Here is a 21,921-nt window from a genome sequence, read left to right on the forward strand (position 1 = left end):
CTGACGCAGGGTTATTAACCATCCGAGGGCCTAGGGCCTGAACCTAAGTAAAACCATCGTATCACCTCATTGATGACGAGGACCCTTCAAACACCACCCATCCTTGTACATTCTTCCACGACTACATGTAGATTGTAAGATCAGTGTTGTATTAACCGTCGACACTATTTCCTTGGGCAACCTCTGTCCTATTGTATTTGGGTCATAATCGTCATGTTATTTTCATGCAACGAATGTAGATCTTGCTTAAGAAATTGGCTGCCTGCATTGCAAAACATGATCTATATACTGTTAAGAAATAGAGGGACCATAATGTTGCCCTAGAGCTCGCATCTGGTTTCTTCCGAAATTGTAAAAGCCAGTCATAAATGGAACAACTCTTAGAAATCTGAACTTGGACACCAATAGCTGATCACAGTAAGTGTTGAACTCTAATTCCAATCCAGATCCAGACTAGAGGGTGCAACGCAGTATTGGCCTACAGGTCATAGAAAATGTTTAAATAGCTCATGATAGGCCAAGCGCCTGACCTAATCTAATAATCCACGATGTCCGGTTCAGACAAAAACATAGTAGTTAGCCGGAGCTCTTCGATTCTGGTGCTTCCGCTGCTTCTTTGGAGAGCTCAAGTGAAACAGGACAATGATCACTTCCATAAAATCCTGCCATCATAAAAGTCCACAAATTGAATCAAGGCAAACACAGACACCTCGCATGAGATCCATGTCAGTATTGACTTTTTTTCTTTCTATTTTTGACATGAGAAACAGTTAGACATACTAATGCCACAATAAACTCTATGGTCTTAGGTGCCAAGCAAACATTAACAAATAACTGAACCTGTTACATCTTTTAGAATGATTATGGATTACATGAACACAGTTGGGAACTTGATATGATTATGTCGAGAGATAAGTATGCAGTTGGGTACATATTTGTCAGAACTCCAGCATGAAATGCATCATCTTTTTTTTTTCAGATGCACATACGATGAACAGACAATAAATCAATATGCAATTGTACCGGTAGCAGCTTAGGGCAGTTCCAAATCTATTTGTAGCCGTTTTTTATCCCTCCATGTTATCTCACAAGCAAATTACATACACAACTCTAATTTTCTTTATTTAACATTGAATATATACAGCCAACACATGGTCCAACCCCCTTAGTTATTTGCAGCTGATGATAGGCAAATAAAATTAGAATTTCAGAAAGACCAAAGGTAACATATCGCAGTTATATAATTTATCATCAAGCAAAGAAAGTTGTGCAATACAAACCTTCCAGTTCAATTCCATGACCATGCATTTCACATGAAACAATTCTGTCCTTCAACCCTTCTGAAACAACAAAATAATCAATCCGCATTCTCTTCCCTCGGTACCTGGAGAAATATTAAGCAATACATCAGTCCATATAGAAAAAGATGAAATACATACACTCCAGCATTAGCTGTCATATGTAGTAATTACGAAAGAACATTGCTTATCAGCAGAACATTAATAATCAAATTCATGCTGCTAATTTCTTTTATAAGTGCCTGAAATAAAATCAGATTGCTGAGATGGGGGACAATTTGTTAACGGTAAACATTAGAGGACCACATGCTTAGAAAGTAACCATATATCCATACAATAGGGATCAAATAACCCATCCCAGACATAAAAAGGAACAGCAGATATGCTTCAATAGTGCAGGGACAAATTTTGATAAGCAACTGAACACTATAATTAATAATCTAGAAGTAATACAATCATGGAAATATTTCTTACTTCCCAATTGGATTCCCGGACCAAGAGAAGCCACACTCCATGTCTTTTTCTTTGTGCAGGTATCTGTAAGCATCTACCAGCTTTCCCCTATATATCCAAATGTTAGTCCATAAGGTGGTATTCAAGACTACAAAGATTAATGCTTCTATGCAACCAACTTTAGCCTTCTAGATTTCCACCAAAATAACCTATTCACCATTCATTGGTTTATAGTTATGTTTTTCAGGCCTGTCCTATAGAAAGTCCAGACAAAGATGACAGTACTTGTTCCAGCTAGTTTGAACTTCATCCTTTTTGTTTGTGCAAAAACCTTGGTCCATTTTGAATTTACAATGACCAGTAAAGTACTTACAAACAAACTTAGGGGTTGTACCAGCAATATCTATGTGATGACATGAGAACTTGTCACTGCCCCCAGTCATGTTGAACATTTACTTTACTCAGCATTGAAACAATATCTTTTTATGTTTCCATGATCACAATTCCACAAGATTCACATTTGAGATGCTCATCATGGGCACATTTTTGTTGCTTGGGGTCTAAATAGAGATGTTAATACGCACCAGCTATATATCAATGTGGGGCATCAGTTGAGAGAAAACGGTGATGGTTAAGGTAGATTAAGCATGCAAACTAAATTAAAAGGTTGCATGCATTTGTTCAAGGATGGCCTCCATTTGAGAAATGGGGGAGTGCTCTATCAAAAGAGAAGGAAAAATGCTGAAATATATTCCCTCTGTCCCATAATATAAGAGCATTTTTGACACTACAATAGTGTCAAAAACACTCTTATATATGGGATGGAGGGAGTATTAGTTTACACCTACTGCGACAATATATTGCCAAAACGCTGTCTCTCTGCAAGGGTGAATCCTGGCTGTCCAGAGTCCTGTAGAATAGATAAGACATTCATTTGCATTAACACATAGCCAAACAGACACATAAGTAACAGGGTACTAGTCGTCCAGTAGAAGTGTGAAACTGAAAGATGCATTTAAGATAGGCTGTCAGCTGATAGGCCAGACATTGAAAATCTGTTAAGGGTGTAACGCTCTGTTTGCTATTGCCTTTTTCTGCTGCATTAGCCCCTTAAGTTGCCAGACTATGCCTTTGTGAGAAACAGATAGGTCTCAGTATGGAGTGTTTGAAAAAACACAACTCTTATTGTTTATTTTCACTAAAGACAATCTTACAGTCATAAAAAGTATATATTAAATAATGAATAAAAGAGCACACACATCATAAATAACAAATTTATAACTATGGCCAACACCCAATGAATGTTAGCCTATTTGCATAAGATTGAAAGGTTTCACAAGCTTGCCACACATGTGTAACTGAAGCAGCTAATCTTGAAGAAAGCCTATTTGCTGCCATTGCTAGAATATACACTTTAATTTGATAAAAATAACTTTAATAGGCCAATTTCAAGGTGTGATTTTCAAATCCAAAAGAGGAAACACAGTATTTAAAAAGGATAAAATAAGCATTCGCTAAATTTACAATAAGTGTAAGGTAGAGAGGAGAGAATTTGGCTATCCTCACAAGATAGACATTAGACTAGATGGGCCATATGGGCCAAATCATCCTATAAAAATGCACACCTAGGAATAGCTGACCCATTTGGATTTGCTTGATAAGCAGCAGCAGCATACAGGTGAGAGTCGAAGGATGAACAAGGGATTATGGCATGATAAATGTTGTTTCCAACACTTGAGTTTTGGGGAACATGAACTGGATTTACAAGAATAACACAGAATTGCATCTTTAAAGTAAATAATACCTCTTTATTTGGAGGGATATATCCATTGAGCTTAGCATCGCTAAAAAAATTAGGATGGCTGACATCGATTTCGTCATGACTGAAAGATTTAAAAAACAAGGTTACAGGGGGTTGGTTTGTGAAAAAATTACAAGAGGCTCATTCCATCTATATCTTGTATAGAGAACATGAATTCCTCAAGGATGGCCACATAAAGTAATAAAATTTCCCTCCCTTAACTTACGGATTTTCTGCTCAAAACAGATTTACTTGAAGTGCATCTTGTAATTATCAGGGATCACTGATAATATGCAGGAAGAACTACTTATCATTAAGGAGTGGGGATTTGAATCGAAGACCCCATAGACCACAGCCTTGTGTTTGCCAGTAGATCACATGGATGGGCCCTAATTATGAAGTTTGGATTGGCCACATAAAATGCAAATCCACAACTACAATGTTTTATTAATCTATGTGGTTTCCAGAAAACTAAAATCGACTTATCAATAAATATTAAATAGTAACTTCATGCAAGAGGAAGGCATATATAATAACAACATAAAAGAATCAGCAATAGGTTCTTAATTACCTAACGTTCAGATCTCCGCACCAGATTAAGGGCTTGTCTACTTGTTGAACAAACTCCAACATTCTTTTATCCCACTTTCTTCTTCTTTGAAATGAATTTTCCTCCTCCTTCCACCCGTTGTTTGGAGCATATGTGTTTAGTAACAAGAATGATTCAAATTCCACAATGATGACACGGCCATCTGCATCATGCTTAGAAGCTGAAACAGGTGAAATACTATACTTTCAGAAAGAATAATAGTTTCTGCAAAATTTAATTCCAGAAAGCACGCAAAAATTCAAAATGACCACTTTGTTTATCATGTCAGGGCAGACCAACAGCACCGCAGCCCCACATCTCCTGCACCAGGAGGCCCCTCTAAGTGATTAGGAGGATAAGATCCCCTTTGAACCTAGCCAATCTGTGGGTGTGGAGACGAACCTTCGATGGCTCTGGCGGCGCACACAGCCAGACAGTACGAGCGCTCCATATCTAGGCCACTTGACCGGTATGGGCCTGGACCTCATGGGCCAGTATAGATGGGCCACACATACAATACTCCCCCTCAAGAGGGGTGATAGATATCTATCATTCCCATCTTGTCACACGGTAGGTTGCATTCTCTGGTTCCCAGTCCTTGCAAGCAATCTGTAATTTGTTGCCATGAACTCATATGCTCTATCTTGATAATCCCAGCATCTAGCTTTTCTTTGATAAATAATTTGTCTAGCTCCAAATGTTTGGTTCTATCATGTTGAACTGGGGGGTTTGCTGCATTGATTGCGGACTTCTTGTCACACCTTCTAATAGGTTCATTCATGCAACTGGTCTTCAATATCTTAAGCCCTTCTAATAGGTTCCTCATCCATAACAACTCACTCGGTCCTTGAGACATGGCTCTGTATTCAGCCTCCGCAGTAACAAGTTGTTTCTTCTAAAGAACTAGATTTCCTTCTACAAAAACACAATGGCCTGAAGTTGATCTCCTGTCATCCAGGCAGCTAGCCCAATCAGCATCACGGTAACCATCTACAAGAAGGTGTCCATGACTCTTGAACAACACTCCTTTCCCAGGAGTACCTTTCAAGTATCTCAAGATTCTATGTACCATCTACTGTTGGAATTGTGTCAAATATATTGTACAAGGTAGGTTAAAGTTGGAATTCGAGTTGGACCGTGTCTAGATAAAGTAGGAGTCGTGTCCTAATAGGACATCTGTATCCTAGACCTCTTATATAATGCAGGGATAGACACACGATGTAACATATGCCAACATAATAGCACAGACATGCAGGGGGAGCGGTAGTGTGTGCTGGCGTCCAGGTGACCGGGGTGCGGTATTGTGACGGTGTCATGGGGAGGAGCACCCATAGTCAGGCCCCGGGGATGTAGCCGAGTTCAGTGAACCCCGTTAACAAATCTCGGTGTCATGCTTCGTGTGATTGCTTGGTCCTCAAATGATAAAACTATGCGTCTCGGATTATTCTTTCAAGTGGTATCAGAGCTTCGTTATTTTGAGGCCGTGGATTGTTGATCTAGAGGAAGAAACGAAGGAAATCATGGAAGAGGTCGGTTTGATCTGTGTAATGTTGAACTATCAAGAGCAATGCTTGGAAAGATCGAAGTTGATGAGAAGCATTGGATCGATGGGAACTCACAAACGTGTCGGCAACGGGAGCAACGGGTGGATTGATCGATTGCAACGGCAGCGACGCGTGCACCTGCAGTAGGCAACTGCGTACAAAGACGACATGATCCAGACCAGATTATGGTTCTTTTCGAAGATCAAATCGAAGCCAAGGGGCAGGCTGAGCCAGGCCAGACACAGGTGCGAGCTGGTCCATGAGGGCCAAAGCACAGGTGAGGCCGGCACTGCATGAATCAGGAGTAGAACTGAGATTTGGTTGGGACAAAAAAAGAGGACCGAGTCCTTGCAATGGCAGGCAACAAGCAAAACAATCTGGTGAATACCAAAATCGCAAGGGAGAGTTCATGGGAGACGTAAGGCATTGGACAAAAGCAACGTAGCATTTGATTTTGTGCAAGTGTTATTTTTCATGGGTCAACCGTACATATAAAAATCATGGTGTCCACGAATACTAGGTTCGGTTTATGGCAGACACGGGTGAAAGATTATTTGGCACAACAGAGATACTTGAACGGGTTGCAGGATGTCAAGCCATCTAAGATGGAAATATCATGTGATGGATGAAAATTTGCACATGTGGTGAGACAACTGCGAATTTGACTCAGGATGACTACAAGCGATGGTGAAATTCCTTCAAGTTTCAGACATGCAATCAAGAAAGAGCGAGGATGTTGAGTTTAGGTAACTTATGTGTGACACTTGATAAGTGAGGTGTTCACTTTCATGTAGATCAGTGATCGGTGTGTGATGGCGTTGAATGAATACCCGGAAGTTGGGAGTGCAAACTATAGTAAAGATGAACTTTATTTTGCTCGAGTGTTGACTGTGATCAAGAAAAGAAGGGACGACAGTTGGAGGTGGAGTCACGTGGAGTCCGGGAGTAGCGGCGGTACTCATGGGATAAACTCAAGTCCAATGTAGATGAAAGTTTGACGCATGGACGAATCCAAGGTGGTGGAAAATATTTGCCAAGGTGGAGCTTGTTGTAACTGTGTCGAATATAGTATACAAGGTAAGTTACCGTTGGGCTTTGAGTTGGATTGTGTCTAAATAAAGTAGGAGTCGTGCCCTGATAGGACATGTGTATACTAGGCCTCTTATATAATGCGGGGGTAGACTCACGATGTAACCTATGCCAACATAATAGCACAAACACGCAGGGGGAATATGCGGCTCGTGCTGGCATCCAGGTGGCCGGCCTGCGGTATTGTGAGGGTGTCATGGGGAGGACCCAGGGATGTAGCCGAGCTTGGTGAACCTCGTGAACAGATCTCGATGTCGTGCCTTGTGCGACTGCTTGGCGCTTGGATGATCGACTATGCGTCACGGATTATTCTAACATCTACAACAAGGTGTCCAAGGTATACTTTCTTTGAGAATGAGATATTCCTTTTCCAGACCTGGCCACTTCTATACCAAGTACTTGAGTCGACCATGATCTTTAACTACAAAGGCACCTTAGACACCTCTTTAACCTTGCTATCTCTAGTCACCATCACCGGTGACAATGATATCATCTACATAAACTTCGAGGATGGTTATGTTTCCCTTTAGAGTGTCTATGAAACAATGTATGGTCACCATTGCATTGTCCATACCCCATGTCACATACCGCCCGTCTAAACTTGTCAAACCAAGCTCTTGGAGACTACTTCGGTCGCGAAGAGTTTTCTTTAGCCTGCATACCTTGTCAGCCGTCTCAAAAGTCGAGAACCCAGGTGGGATCTCCATGTAGACCTCCTCCTTTAAGTCCCCATGCAAGAAAGCATTCTTCACATCAAGTTGATGTAAAGACATTCTTCACATCAGTGTTCATCTTCGCTACTGGAGCAAAGGTCTCGTCATAGTCAATGTCACAGGTCAGGCTGTACCCCCTTGCCAAAAGCCTCGTTTTGTACAATCTAATCTTTCCTTCTGCATTCTGCTTCACAGTGTATACCCACTTGCAGTTGACTACTTTTTTTCTTGTTGGAAGAGGTGTTAGTACCCATGTCTTGTTCTTACACAAAGCCTCCAACTCCTCCACCATGGCCATACACCATTTTGAGTCCTCCTTTGTCTTCTACCAGTCAGTCGGAATTGACATAGACTAAAGAGAAGCAAAAAATGCTTTATAGGTTGGAGATAGTGCTTCATAGGAAACATAGCTCCCAATATCATTGACATTGAACCCATATAGTTTCTTTGGTATCCCTGTTGTTGTTCGAGTAGTTCTCCTCAAAAGCAATTTGCCCATCAATCGACCCTTCTAGTACCTTTCAGCCTAATCCCTATCAGAGGAGATGGAAGTTACATCAGTACTACCCTATTGTTTCATCAGTGGATGATCTAGTTGCTCCCTCGAATGTGCAACACCATTACCATGCTTCCATGAATACACCTTGAGTTGCTCCTCTTGCGCGCAACCTGTGAAATTGGTGTTGATGCTTTTGTTGGTGTGTAGGATTAGCTTATTGCTCTTCAGATGTGCCTTCCAAGTTACAGTTGGCGGGTTTCTTTACGAAGGCCCAAACGAAGTGTTGTTGATCCACATTAAGTTTGAGGGGGGGTTAGCAATAAGAACATGTACATAAGGGGTTTTCTGCGTATTGTACTGCACATGTACATGTATATATATGGAAATACAAGTTGCATACTTCCTAACACTTACCACCCTTAGCAAATTAAATCCTATGACATAATCACAAAATTGTAACATGCCGAAGAGAAAGTCCCACTAGAGTAGAGCATGGGACATTTTAAAATACAGTGTAACAGGGGAGGCAACTACTCAACCTCTCCAAACCAAACTTACATGTTCTATCCAAGTTGAATGACACTTTCTTTGGTTCAAACTTCTTCATAAACACAGCTGTGCCTGCGTATTTGGAATCTGAAAGGGACCACCAGACACGGTAGTCTTTGAAAGGTGAACTCGACAAAGCACGCAGCACTGTCTGCATGACATCAAGAAGTAATTGTAGAATTTTTTAGTTAAGCACAACTAATGCAGCTGCTGCAACAACCTATGCTGAAAAGAGAAAATAGATGGAAACTAAGTTGAAACTTATTCATAACTGTTTCCTGCTAAATAAAGAGTCACCACAACACAGCAACACTTCAGAATGCAACTGATATAAATCAAGTCCAATTTTACATAATCTAGAGTAAATTTCTCAAAAACAGATATACTCTTGCAAAACTATCAGAAATCACCCTTTTAAGAAGCATTTCCAATAGACTACACATGTATTGCAAAAACAGAGCTTTTACAAAGCCTTTTCAAGGAACTACACATCTTATCCATAATGCAGAAATTTAATTTCAGCCAGAACCAATGGATCTGACATACGGGATCCACTTTTCATAACTACAGGGTACAGGGCTGCTCCCTTAGTATTACCTGTTTTTCTTCGCGTGATGAGGTTGTGTCGTCTTTTAGCTCACTAGGATTTTTAGGTGCCCCTTTGGAACCAGCTGCTGGCATCCGCACTTCCTGGCAAGTGGCAAAGAAGTTCAGAGAAGATCCTACTCACTGATATATATACATAATATGCTTAGATTGTTGAGCTAAAAAATAAAGTAGACAACCTAACCGGAGAACAGCATAACAGTTGCGATTACTGGTTAAGAGTACAAAACAAACCAACAATTTGTGGCTAGGGCAACTAAACACCAAAAAGGACAAACAATAATATTATTAGGCTGCTAAGTTGTCATAACTCATACTCCCTCCGTCCGAAAATACTTGTCATCAAAATGGATAAAAGGGGATGTATCTAGATGTATTTTAGTTCTAGATACATCTCTTTTTATCCATTTTAATGACGAGTATTTTCGGACGGAGGGAGTAATAAACTAAAGGTATTGGAATTGAACAGAAATAAAGACCTTGGCCTGTCAGTTTTACAACCCAAAAGTGAGGTTTGGTATAAAGTATAAACCCTGTTCTACTCTATACTGCAATAAAACAAGAACCCAAGGCGGATTGGGATTTCAACTATGAGCTACAATTTCAGAAAGAGGCTAGGGTTAATCGATCCATCATATCCAGACAGCAGAATAATGTAGAAAACATAAGTTTTCTCAAATAATGATTCAGCTTGAGAAGTACTTCACTGTATGGCCTATATTTTGTTGTAATTGTACTATTGCTGCAAATCAGCACATGGTATAGGTACGAGTACTTGTTGTAGCAGCAGACAGTGGCTAATTGAGCTACCAAATAACTGGGATTGGAACACTAGGACTGACATAAGTAACAGATAAACCAAAACAAGGTTTTCACATTTTCTTTCCGCAATATTGCCAACATTAATCCAAGATAAGTTGATAACAAGAAACAGGCAAGTAGATATCAGTTCAGTGATTTAAGAATATTTTCATAGCATTCAGTCTGTTTCACAAAATGCTCAACACAACCTCTGCAAACACCACCCTAGCCTTTAAAACCATTAACACTGCATGTTCTCTACTCTCAATGGTACACAGCCTTGCTGTATCATGAGCAAATATAGCGCAGCATGCCTAACAACCAGAAAAATGCACAGCAGGAATCCTTGGTCTGCATAATCAATCACTAGCTACTCAGCTAAGACAACTGGCACGATCAATCTAGCGAGGGATGCAGCACGCCGGCTTCAGATGGGTCAAACCCTAGATTACCAGAACTGGATTAATCTTGCACAAAAGGGCAACAAATATGTGCACGCCCCAATGTGCTAGATGAAATGCCTGCAAGCAACGGCAGCTCTTGCGTGCCACATTGCAGCGCACTCGCCTAAACATCCCTCCGAGCGGCACATATCATTGCAGGCTAAGATCAAACCCTTAGGGTAGCAAGCAAATCCAGACATAGAGGAAGGGCGTCGAATGAATCCCTCTTTGCCTTGGCTCACCTGGACGCAGATGACGTCGGGGTCGACGCGGGCGACGAACTGACAGAACGCGGACCAGTCGCTCTTCATCCGGAGCAGAAGGCTGTTGGCGTTCCAGGTAACGAACCTGCGTGGCTCCTCGCCGGGAGGGCCATCCCCGCCGGCGTCGGCCGCGGTGGGGGCGGGGCCATCAGCGCAGTCAGAGGTCGCAACTCCGGCGGGCCTCTTCTTGGCGGGGGAGCCGTCCTTGAGTACGGGCTGGAAGAAGCGCTTCATGGCCGGCCGGTGCGGCTGCGCTCTCGGCAGCCGCCAGCAGAGGAGGGAACACCGGAAAGTGAAGCAACGACGGGGCAATTGTTTTTTATTTTTTGCCGATAAAGGGCGCCGTCCGATATACACTAGTATCTTATAAGGCCCAAGAAGCCCGGCAGCATCTCGGCCCAAGAAGCCCGTCCACGATGCACAGCCGCCTCCGCGACACTCTCCGTTCTTCTCGCCGGTCCTTCCTCGACGGCTCGACCCCCACTGCGCCGGCGCTGCCGCGGAGCACCTCGGACGGCTTGCAAATCAGGACATCCATGCACAGCGCACGCCCTAATTCTATCATATCGTGCCCCAGGTAGACCTCAAACCCGTCCCACGTCCGGCCGTCCCCATGACATGCCGAGCTTGCTGTCCCGCTCGCCCCCGGCAAGGTGCCGGCAGCCGGGTCGCGGCACCCTTGTTCTCCCGGCGGCTTCCCACTTCGTCTCAGGGATTCGCTGCCACCAGTACCCAAAAAGCTCTCCTCGCCTCACCTTTGCCCACGCCGCCAAACACACCTTCGGGCTTGCTTCCACTGAGGCACGCCGCCTCCAGGTTCGTCCACCTTTCCTCCACCGGACTAGCGTGCGGACTCGGAAGATTTCTTCATGTTTCGGTAAGGATCCCTAGCGTTGCTTGGAATTGCTGCCTCTTCGGGTCCTTTCTTTGCTGTTACTAGTACAGTATAATCAAATCCAAACCTCTCTTCTTCCTCTCATTTAGTTACTGACCATATATAACACCATGCACCATTTTGATTTACATTTTTCTAATAAAATGTGTTGCCGCAGCCTACAAAGCAACTGGTTTGCACAACTTGCTAAACAATGACGCTATTCAGGATGAATTTGATTCTGAGAGATCGGCGTCTCCTTTCTCGGTTGCTGGATTTTTTAGCAGGATGTCATTCTGGTGGATAAATCCCTTGATGAAGAAGGGTTACAGAAAGCCTCTTGAAGAGAAAGACATACCTGCGTTGGATGTTGCAGATCAAGCAGACACTCAGTACTCAATGTTTGTGGACAAGATCAATGCTAAGCAATCATCTCTTTTCTGGGTAATAGTGTCATGCTACAAAAGGGACATTCTGTTTTCTGGGTTCTTCGCTTTGCTCAAGGTACTCACTCTATCTTCTGGTCCGTTGCTCGTAAAGGAATTTATCAATGTATCGTCAGGAAAAGAAGCTTTCAAGAATGAAGGTGTTGTGATAGCTCTTGGACTTCTTCTGTCTAAATGCTTGGAGTCATTAGCCCAGAGACAGTGGTATTTTCAAACACGGAGGGTGGGAATCCAAGTGAGGTCACTCTTGTCTGCTGCTATTTACCGAAAGCAACAGAAATTATCATGCTTTGCCAGTATAAAACATTCTTCTGGAGAGATAATGAACTATCTCATAGTAGATGCATACAGGGTCGGGGAGTTTCCTTTCTGGTTCCATCGGACATGGACTACTGGCCTCCAACTCGGCATTGCCTTGGCAGTACTGTACGACGCAGTTGGTCCTGCAACAATAGCGTCTGTGCTTGTTATAATGCTTAGTGTTCTACTGAATGCCCCTCTGGCCAGGCAACAACAAGATTTCCAGAAGAAACTCATGGAAGCTCAAGACATGAGGTTGAAATCTATGTCCGAGTCTCTTGTGAACATGAAGGTCCTGAAGCTTTATGCATGGGAGGCCCACTTCAAGAGTGTTATAGAACATCTTAGGGAGTTGGAGCTAAAATGGTTGTCAGCATTCCAGCTAGGAAAAGCATATACTAGTGTTGTCTTCTGGGCATCACCTGCACTTGTTTCAGCGGCAACATTTATCGCATGCTATTTTCTGGGAGTCCCACTTAATCCTAGCAATGTATTCACCTTTGTAGCTGCACTGCGCCTTGTTCAGGACCCTATCAATCATATTCCAAACGTTATTGGCTCTGTAATTCAAGCAAGGGTTGCATTTTCTCGGATAAGCAGTTTTCTTGGTGAATCTGAGCTGCCAAAGGATCAAATTTCGATGGAGCATTGTGTGTGTAGTCAGTATCCTATAGTAATCAAATCTGGCTGTTTCTCATGGGACAGCTCAGGAAATTCAAATCTGAGGAATATTAGTTTGGAGGTGAAAGCAGGAACAAAGGTAGCAATCTGTGGCGAGGTTGGCTCAGGAAAATCCACTCTTTTGGCAGCTATTCTGGGAGAGGTCCCAAGGACAGAAGGAATGGTATATTTTTGCTGCTTTGTGTTTTAATTACTTTGCTAACCAATAATCATAATAATGATGTATGTTATTCTGGAACCTCCCTTTCTACCATCAACTTATTATCCATTTAGAATTGTCACATGGTTAGCATGTAGTGTACTACTTACTCTACTGTGTTGCAGCTATGAGTCTAGCTTACAGTAAATGTGTTTGGGTTATACTAACAAAACTACCTTTTGTAATCTAAAGAGTGAGGTTATAACATTTTGTTCTGTCTATAGTATTGGATCAAATTATGGAAATTAAACTTTTTGTCCTCGCGCGTAGGTTGTGGCTGCAACACACCGCTCCTTAGTGTCATTTTCCAATCCCTTGTTCAGAGCATGAGTGTGCCATGTTCAATGCTGCCACAAGAATCTTCGTCGGGGGTTGGGACAATATTTATTATAGGAATTGATAGGTGGTTAAATGGCTTCTCTGTCGAGACAATTGCTCCACACCACTATGCCGCTATTCCTCGTGCTATCCGCAACAAACACACAGTTGCAGTGACTCTCCAAAATCATCACTAGCTCACTGACAAATAAAGGCCGCTTGCTCTTGCTGTATTCATCCTACTTATTGTCAGGGAGGAATTTAGGGCTGAAGCTTACAACCTGGTGCCCCTGACGTCTGTCGTGGTTCTCGGAATCCTCAGGTTCTTACTCCACCTGCTTTGCTTATCTCACATGCATCGCAGCCTCAGTGGCCTTGAAACCTTCCGAGTTTATCCGGCAAAGGGCCCCTTTATGCTGGAAAATTTTCGTTTGACTTGTGATTTGCAAACGCGTCTGGATGGCTGATCGCTTAGCCAGCTGTGGGCTCTGTCATAACGCCAACTGGCCACTGTGCAACGATCATGGAGAAATATTGATCACCTATTGGTGCGATGCAGTATTTCAGGCATCCGGTGGAGTAGTGTTTTTTTCTTGGGCTCATCTCCTAATCTCACACCCACCCCACAGCTAATGCTTCCCTAAAGATTAGTGGATCAACTCCTATGACACTCAACCAGCTTTTCGAGGCGATTAGAGCTGAGTGTCAACTCTAGCAAAGGGCTAGAGCTAAGGGATTGGTTGTTCCCTTCCCTTAGTTTGCCTATTAGTCGCTCTGTGGTCACTTTTTGTTTGCTTTTCTGGTTGTCAGCATGTCTTTCCTATTATAACTCTTGAACCTCTAGTACCGGATCTATAATTAGTTGGAATTGTTTTTTCATGAGAAATGTACATTATGCATAGTGCTTAGTTATAATAATGACTGTGTTATTAGTTTGGTTAGTGCAATTAAAAAACAGTTGCACCACCCTCCTATTCCACTAAGTGGGAGAAGACAGGTTGGAGAAAAGTTAATTTTTTGTTGTTACTTACTGCTTATTTCATAGATATCTTCAATTAATATATTTTTAAAGTAATGTCTCTTAACATGTTTAGTAAACCTGTATATGATATATTGTAAGACAGCAAAACAGAGGTCTAAATTTGGATTTCCAAGGGATGAAACTTTCAATGTATATTAATAATTTGTGAGTGTGGACTGTTACACTTTTTTTTCGAGTACTAATTTCATTGCTGAACATAATTGCAGAGTCATGTTTGTGGGAAAATTGCATATGTTTCTCAGGATGCATGGATTCAAACAGGAACTTTGCAGGAGAACATACTTTTTGGGTCTAACATGGACAAGCGAAGATATGAAAACACTCTCCGGCGGTGTTCTTTGGTGTATGACCTTGAAAGCTTGCCTTTTGGTGACCGTACTCAAATTGGGGAAAGAGGAGTTAATCTTAGTGGAGGACAGAAGCAACGTGTCCAATTAGCTCGCGCATTGTATCATGATGCAGATATATATCTTTTGGATGATCCTTTCAGCTGCGTTGATGCACATACTGCTGCAAGTCTTTTAAATGTAGGGGTTATTCATTGGCATCTTAGTTTAGTTACATGAGTCTCCAATTTTTCTAAATTCTAGTGATCATTCTTTTGCAGGAATATGTGATGGGAGCTTTATCTGAAAAGACAGTTCTGTTAGTAACCCACCAAGTGGAGTTCCTACACGCATTTGATTCTGTTGTCGTAAGTATTGACTCTTTATTCAACTATTGGCATTTTGAGAGGTTACATGCATGTTTCATTGCCGAGATAGAGGCTCGACCAGGCTTGTCGGATGCAATCATGTAAGGTTACCCCGCAAAAAAAAGTAAGGTTTCCTAGCTTCCCCTTCAAGATCCTGCAGGGGTTGAGTGTCGGGCCCAACTGACATACATGAATCAAGCTTTCTTCCTGATCCAGTCCTTGCTAATATGCATGTTAACCCTGGGTGATTGCTGCATATTATAGGATATTTTTGTATATTAATTTTGTATACTAATAAGGGTCAATCAAGTAAAATAAGTGATTATTAGTAAAAACCAAAGTATTTGCTAATATACCAATTTTAGGATTCATGATGTGAGTGCAGGGAAGCACGGGGATCTCCTCTTATGCTTAACAAAGGGGGAGGGTAGGGGGCTTCATTACCACCTTGAATAAACAGAGTAGGCTTAGAAGTGTTTAATTGCAAGGATCAGATAATAGTGGGGTTTATAGGGCAATTTACGTTTGGCATTTGGCTATAAGCATATATTCATCTCATGTTTCATGGCTATTTTTTTTTCTTTCTCCCTTTCATTATTGAGGTGGTGCTGCCGGTGTTCCTGGGTAGTAACAGATTTGAAGTGATTCCTACCACCTGTTCTATTATTAAATTGGTTGCACTACAGAATTGCGACTTAAGTTAAATTCTGCATTAAATCATCATAAGGAAGCAACCATATGAAATTCATCACTGTATTGTGCTTTCTCAGCTATTGACAAGATACAGTTTGGTCATCCTTCGGTGCATGGGGAACTCCTACTATTTTGTTGACAGACAGTAACTTGTCTTTTGGCAGTTAATGTCCCATGGACAGATCATGCATGCTAGTTCATACCAAGAACTGCTAGTGTCTTCCAAACAATTTCAGGACCTTGTGAAAGCACATGAAGTCAGTACAGACTTTCCTAATGTTAAAAAAAGGGCTTATAATGTAGGCAAGCAGTTTGAAAGGGACGCCGGTGTTATTCACGGTATGGCAAAAGAATCCATCAAGTCATCAGCATCTGATCAACTAATTAAAACAGAGGAGAGAGAAATTGGTGACACTGGACTGAAGCCTTATTTAATGTATTTGGGCCAGAACAAGGGCTACATATATGCTAGTCTTGTTGCTGTTACTAACATTATTTTTGCATCTGGGCAAATATTTCAGAACTCATGGCTTGCTGCTAATGTTCAAAATCCCTGTGTAAGCACATTGAACCTTGTTCTGGTGTATACAGCCATTGGATTTGGTTCAATCATTTTCTTGCTATCTAGAGCTCTGTTAGTAGTTGATCTTGGTCTCCGGACATCAAGACCTCTATTTGCCCAACTACTTAGTGCCCTATTCTGTGCACCCATGTCTTTCTACCATTCCACTCCACTTGGAAGGATACTTAGCCGTGTAAGTACTAAGAAATGGTAGTACTATATGAATCTCGTTTATTTTAGTTTGACCCATGATAATTATAAATTAGGCAGCAAGTAATAACTCCATGCTGCAGGTATCATCTGACTTAAGCATCATCGATCTTGATCTTCCATTTACAGTGTCCTTCAGTATTTGTGCCACACTAAATGCATATATCAATTTGAGTGTTTTGTGCTTCTATACCTGGCAAATTTTGCTTGTTGCTGCACCTGTTATCATCATGGCTGTCAAATTGCAGGTAAGCTTGTATAATCCCATTTACGCATGATCTAGACTCTATAGGCTCTTAATACATGACCTGCTTTTACTGAAATATAACATTACAGAGATACTACTTAGCCTCCTCAAAGGAATTGATGAGGATCAATGGCACTACAAAATCTCTAGTGGCCAATCATCTTGGAGAATCAATTGCAGGAGCAGTTACAATAAGAGCCTTTAAGCAAGAAGATCGTTTTTTTGCTAAAAGTTTGGAGCTTATTGACAATAATGCAAGCCCATCTTTTCACTGCTTTGCTGCAACTGAATGGTTGACTCAACGTTTGGAGATAATGGCTGCTGCTATTCTTTCCTCGTCCACACTTGTTATTACTCTTCTTCCTGCAGGAACTTATAGCCCTGGTGAGATGCGTGAAACTTTATTCAAGGGAATATTTATGCAATGTTTTGTAACCATTAGTTAACTTGCTCTTTTGCCCTTAGTGCTAACCTGTGTTTTTGTAAAGAATTTAGGTACAAGATGTGGAAGATTATATTGCATTGTTTTCCCTGTCAATAAATAAAAATTATATATTGCACGTGGTTCCTTTTCTCAGAGGATTACCCTTCAGTGTATATCTCGCTAATCACCATCTCGAGCCAAACTGCCATCCCATAGCTGTTACACAGTACCATCTTTTTTTTTCAAAAAGGGGATAACCCTGGACTTACATAGTACTACCTCCATCCTGAAGTACTTGTCACAGAAATGGATGTACTTGTCACAGAAATGGATGTATCTAGAACTAAAATACATCTAGATACATCCATTTCTGCGACAAGTAATTCCGGACGGAGGGAGTACCATCTAGTTCTGGGTTTCTTTGATGATCTTTTGTTGCATGATTCATCTTTGATTTCAGTCATTTGTCTTGGTCTCTGGTGCTCCCAGCTCTTTTTCTAGCTTCACACATCTTGCTCCCTTGCTCTTCCATCCTCAAGAGGTTGCTTGATTCCAAGTAATTTTGTCGAGACGAGGTCATAACATTAACCATCCATTTCACAGCATGGCAAATTTGGAAGAACCACAAAATGATTCTCTTGCTATTATCATGCATATGTAGTTCTATGTTCCTGTAATGTTTTTTCTTATAGAATTTGGCATAGGCTAGTTTACCATTCTATAGAATTGCATCATTTCCTTTCCTTTTAGTAGTTTTTGAGCACATGAAATGAGAATTAGATTAAGATTAGCTCATAATTATTAATGTTGGCTTATACAATTCTGCAGGTGCTCTAGGGATGTTGCTCTCTTATGGTCTGTCACTTAATATGTTATTCCTGTTCTCTATACAAAATCAATGTTCTCTTGCAAATCAAATAATCTCTGTTGAAAGGTTGAGCCAATACATGGGTATTGTAAGTGAGGCACCATATATTATGAAACAGAATCAACCACCGGATGCATGGCCCTCTGTGGGTAAGATAGAACTTGAAGGTTTGGAGGTAGGTGATGAAAAATAAATTTCTTGTTTATCGTCCATAGACATGACCAGTATTAATTTCTCATGCATTGTACATAACGCAATTGATATTTGTGTTAGCAGATAAAATATAATCAAGATGCTTCTCCAGTACTTCATGGAATTACTTGCACATTTCAAGGTGGCGATAAAATTGGGATAGTCGGTCGAACAGGAAGTGGCAAGACAAGTTTGATAAATGCAATTTTTCGTCTTGTTGAGCCTTCTGGAGGAAAGATAATCATTGATGACTATGACATAACAGAAATGGGGTTACATGACTTGCGATCTCGAATTGGTGTTATCCCTCAAGATCCTATACTCTTTTATGGTTCCATAAGATATAATTTGGATCCTCAAGGGCGTTTCTCGGATGAACAAATCTGGGAAGTAGGTTTCCATATGCTGTTACTATAATTTGATTATTTTCTATTTTCCCTGTTAAAATAATTTAGCATTCGTTCCTCAATGTTTTTTCTATGATGAAACAAGAATAGTTAAGAGAAAAGAAGAACAAAAGTAGACGCTCTCACATGCATCCATGAGTTATAATAATCAATAAATGATCTCATTATCTTTGTAAAAGATGGTATTTTATGTTTTCAGACTATACCCCAGATGGAATGCTCCTTGGTGGTCAGTATATTACATTCCTCCTGAGTGTTTTTCAATCATAGTTAGATAACCTGATCTTTGCATCTCTATAGCAATCTAGTAAACCAGTTGGTAGTGTTTGAATATTGTGATATGTTGCTGAAATTATTATATTGAACAATTTCTGGCATGGTAGCATGGAAGTGCTATGGCATGGTAGCATGGAAGTGCTAGCACCTTGCAAGCCTTAGGTGGCAACACTGCTGAAATATACTGCTAAAGGAAATATTTGCGCTATTACACAATTTAGTACTAGTCCACTCTTCCTAATAAATAGCTTATTGAAAACTAAGGAAGCATTTCTGAATTAACCTTTGCCAGGTTCTAGGAAAATGTCAACTAATTGAAGCAGTTAAAGACAAGCAAGGATTGGATTCACATAGTAGGTCTTTTCAACCTATTCTCTTTTACAGAACTTGCTGTAATTATGTCACATTTCTTTTACTTGCTTTGCCCAACAGTTGTGGAGGGAGGATCAAACTGGAGCATGGGCCAAAGGCAGTTACTTTGCTTGGCCCGTGCGCTATTGAGAAGAAACTGCATCTTGATCCTTGATGAGGCAACAGCATCCATCGATACTGCAACTGATGCTATTATTCAGAAGATAATCAGGACGGAATTCAAGGACAGCACAGTTATCACAGTTGCACATCGGATACCAACAGTGGTGGACTGCACCTGGGTACTTGTTATTAACAACGGTATGCATGCATCTAATCAGTCTTTATGGCTTTTCATGATTGTTTTCAAGTTCGCATGTGGTGTTAAATTACAAATATTGTTTGTTGCCAACTACCAAGAGACTCTTTCAGAAAATGAACGTGCAAGTGGTTCTTGCCCTCAACTCATTATTCGGTACGACCATGTTGCAGTGTGCTAGTATGGTTCCATCAGTCTTCATGAGTTGGACCCAACTCTTAAAACAACCAGCAGGTCTTATTTACATTTGTAAGTTGCACATATAGTGTATAAACAACACATTGCAGCAATAACTTTTGAGAGAAGTCCATATTATAACCCTGAACTTTTCGGTTTGTCTAAGATTCAACGCCGAACTCTAAAACCGGTTAAGATTCAACCCTGAACTATCAAAACCGGCTAGTATTTAACCCTTCTCTCCCTTGAATCTTGTTTTGACCCGTTGACCATCCAGTCAGCATCCCAGTCAGCAGCCACGTCAGCGTTTTGACTGTCCAGGCAAAAAATGAAATTTGATGCTATTTATAGTTCCTTTGAGCCAAAATGTCTGAACATTTCCGAGAATGATCAGTATGTTATTCTATATTTTACAGAAGTTTTTTAATTTTTCTGGATACTTTCATTTGTTTGGATGAAATTTGACCAAAATTGGGGCTGAAAATGTAATTTCAGGGTATTTATAAATATTTGGCAAAAAAACTGAAAATTTCTCAGAATGATCGACATGCTATTATTGATTTTACAGAACTATTTCAAAAATTTCTGGTTACTTTTATTTTTTGGCCAAAATTTGACCAAAAAAGGGGCTGAAAATGTAATTTCAGGTTAATTTTAAATAAATTTGGCAAAAAAACTATGAAACTTTCCCAGAATGATAGTATACCATTGTTGATTTTACAAATTATTTCAAATTTTCTTGAGACTTTTAGTTTTGGCTAAAATTTGACCAAAATAGGGGCTGAAAATATAATTTCAGATTATTTTTAAATCTGTTTGGCAAAAAAAAACTGACGTTGGCTGCCTATTGGGCTGCTGACTGGACGGTCAATGGGTCAAAACCAGGCCTCCTCAGGGAAAACCAGATTCAGGGAAGAGAAGTGTTGAATCCTAGCCGGTTTTGATAGTTTTGAGCTGAATTTCATCCGGTTTTAGAATTCGGGATTGAATCTGACAAATGGAAGATTTCAGGGTTGTAATATGGAAATACAAATGTAAAACTGACAGTACTTTTTTTGGGACCAACTCTAAAATCAATTGGCAGGTGATTGTCGAAGATGGGCTCGTACATCAGTTTGAACGCCCAAAATAAATAGTTAGGGATGCCCCCTGCCTCCCAACCACACCATCACCACGCAGGCACACACAGGGACTGTTGGAGACCCTTCATCTGAGAACATAGCCATGGCTGGGAGGAATTGGGGAATGTCACACCTTGCCACTTGTCCAGTGTGACTTGGCAATCTCGATCGGGCCCCACCTGTAGGCTGTAGGTGTGCGTGTGTGTGAGAGACTTGGGTATAAAGCTAGCCGCCTATGGCAGCGAGAGGCACACGTGATCGATAGACTGTACTCTCACCTAATCATCCCTCTGAAAGTATCTTCTTCCTCTCCAAGTCTCTCCTCCTCTTTGATTTCCTCACCTACCCGATTCCGATCCCCTCCTCTCTGTTGGTTCATTACAGTTGGTATTCAGAGCCAGATCGCCAGAAATTTTTTCTTCCTTGTTGTTGGTCGCAGATCGGTAACATCCACCGCGCCAGTACGAACTGCTCCGGCAAGCCGCACGAAATCCGTCACGGGGTTCGATCTCTTCCAAAGCAGGGCGACAGCGCCCCAAAAAGCTTCGGCAGCGACACGGCAAGTGTTGGCCGCCATGGACGAGGGCAACAGCAACATCACCAAGATGCTTGAGTCGCTCCTCACCAAGGTGGATGAGCATAAGGCCCCGCACGACAAGCATATCGAGATGCAGGCCGCCTTCAACACACAGATCACGCAAGAGGTGCGCGGGCTCGCCAAGCAGATCGATCTGACTCAGGCGGACGTCGTGGGGGCGCGCAAGGCGGTCGAGGGCTCGGCGTCTCGGGCGGGCTCGGTCACCATGTTGCTACACCAGCCCGCGCCGTAGTAGCAGCCACCGCCACCTCCTCCATCATCGCCGTGCCCCGCC

At 41.5% G+C, this 21,921-nt stretch overlaps 1 protein-coding gene and 1 pseudogene across 2 annotated transcripts; one reads left to right on the plus strand and one right to left on the minus strand.

Moving 5' to 3' along the window:
• Positions 1–365: 365 nt before the first annotated feature.
• LOC123091219 (DNA-(apurinic or apyrimidinic site) endonuclease) lies at positions 366–10,978 on the minus strand. Of its 2 annotated transcripts, none has more exons than XM_044512650.1 (9): positions 10,628–10,978; positions 9,133–9,225; positions 8,545–8,686; positions 4,124–4,322; positions 3,556–3,634; positions 2,600–2,661; positions 1,773–1,859; positions 1,281–1,384; positions 366–662 (listed from the first exon to the last, which is right to left on the minus strand). In XM_044512650.1, exons 1-9 carry the CDS (start codon positions 10,880–10,882, stop codon positions 577–579), a joined length of 1,107 nt encoding a protein of 368 aa, XP_044368585.1. In that variant the 5' UTR covers positions 10,883–10,978; the 3' UTR covers positions 366–576. The 2 variants fall into 2 exon arrangements, with proteins under 2 accessions (XP_044368585.1, XP_044368586.1); XM_044512651.1 differs by having other exon boundaries at positions 4,124–4,304; positions 10,628–10,976.
• A 107-nt stretch (positions 10,979–11,085) lies between these two features.
• LOC123091218 (ABC transporter C family member 10-like) lies at positions 11,086–20,242 on the plus strand (annotated as a pseudogene).
• The last annotated feature ends 1,679 nt before the right edge of the window (positions 20,243–21,921 follow it).

This window comes from Triticum aestivum, chromosome 4B, assembly GCF_018294505.1.
Source record: "Triticum aestivum cultivar Chinese Spring chromosome 4B, IWGSC CS RefSeq v2.1, whole genome shotgun sequence".
NCBI classification, from domain to species: Eukaryota; Viridiplantae; Streptophyta; class Magnoliopsida; order Poales; family Poaceae; genus Triticum; species Triticum aestivum.

Coding starts and splice junctions, on each gene's coding strand:
- LOC123091219 (XM_044512650.1), bottom strand. CDS start 10,882: ATGAAGCGCTTCTTCCAGCCCGTACTCAAGGACGGCTCCCCCGCCAAG. Junction 9,226..10,627: donor CCGACGTCATCTGCGTCCAG/GTGAGCCAAGGC, acceptor GCCACTTGCCAG/GAAGTGCGGATGCCAGCAGC. Junction 1,860..2,599: donor TTTGGCAATATATTGTCGCA/GTAGGTGTAAAC, acceptor TTGGATATATAG/GGGAAAGCTGGTAGATGCTT.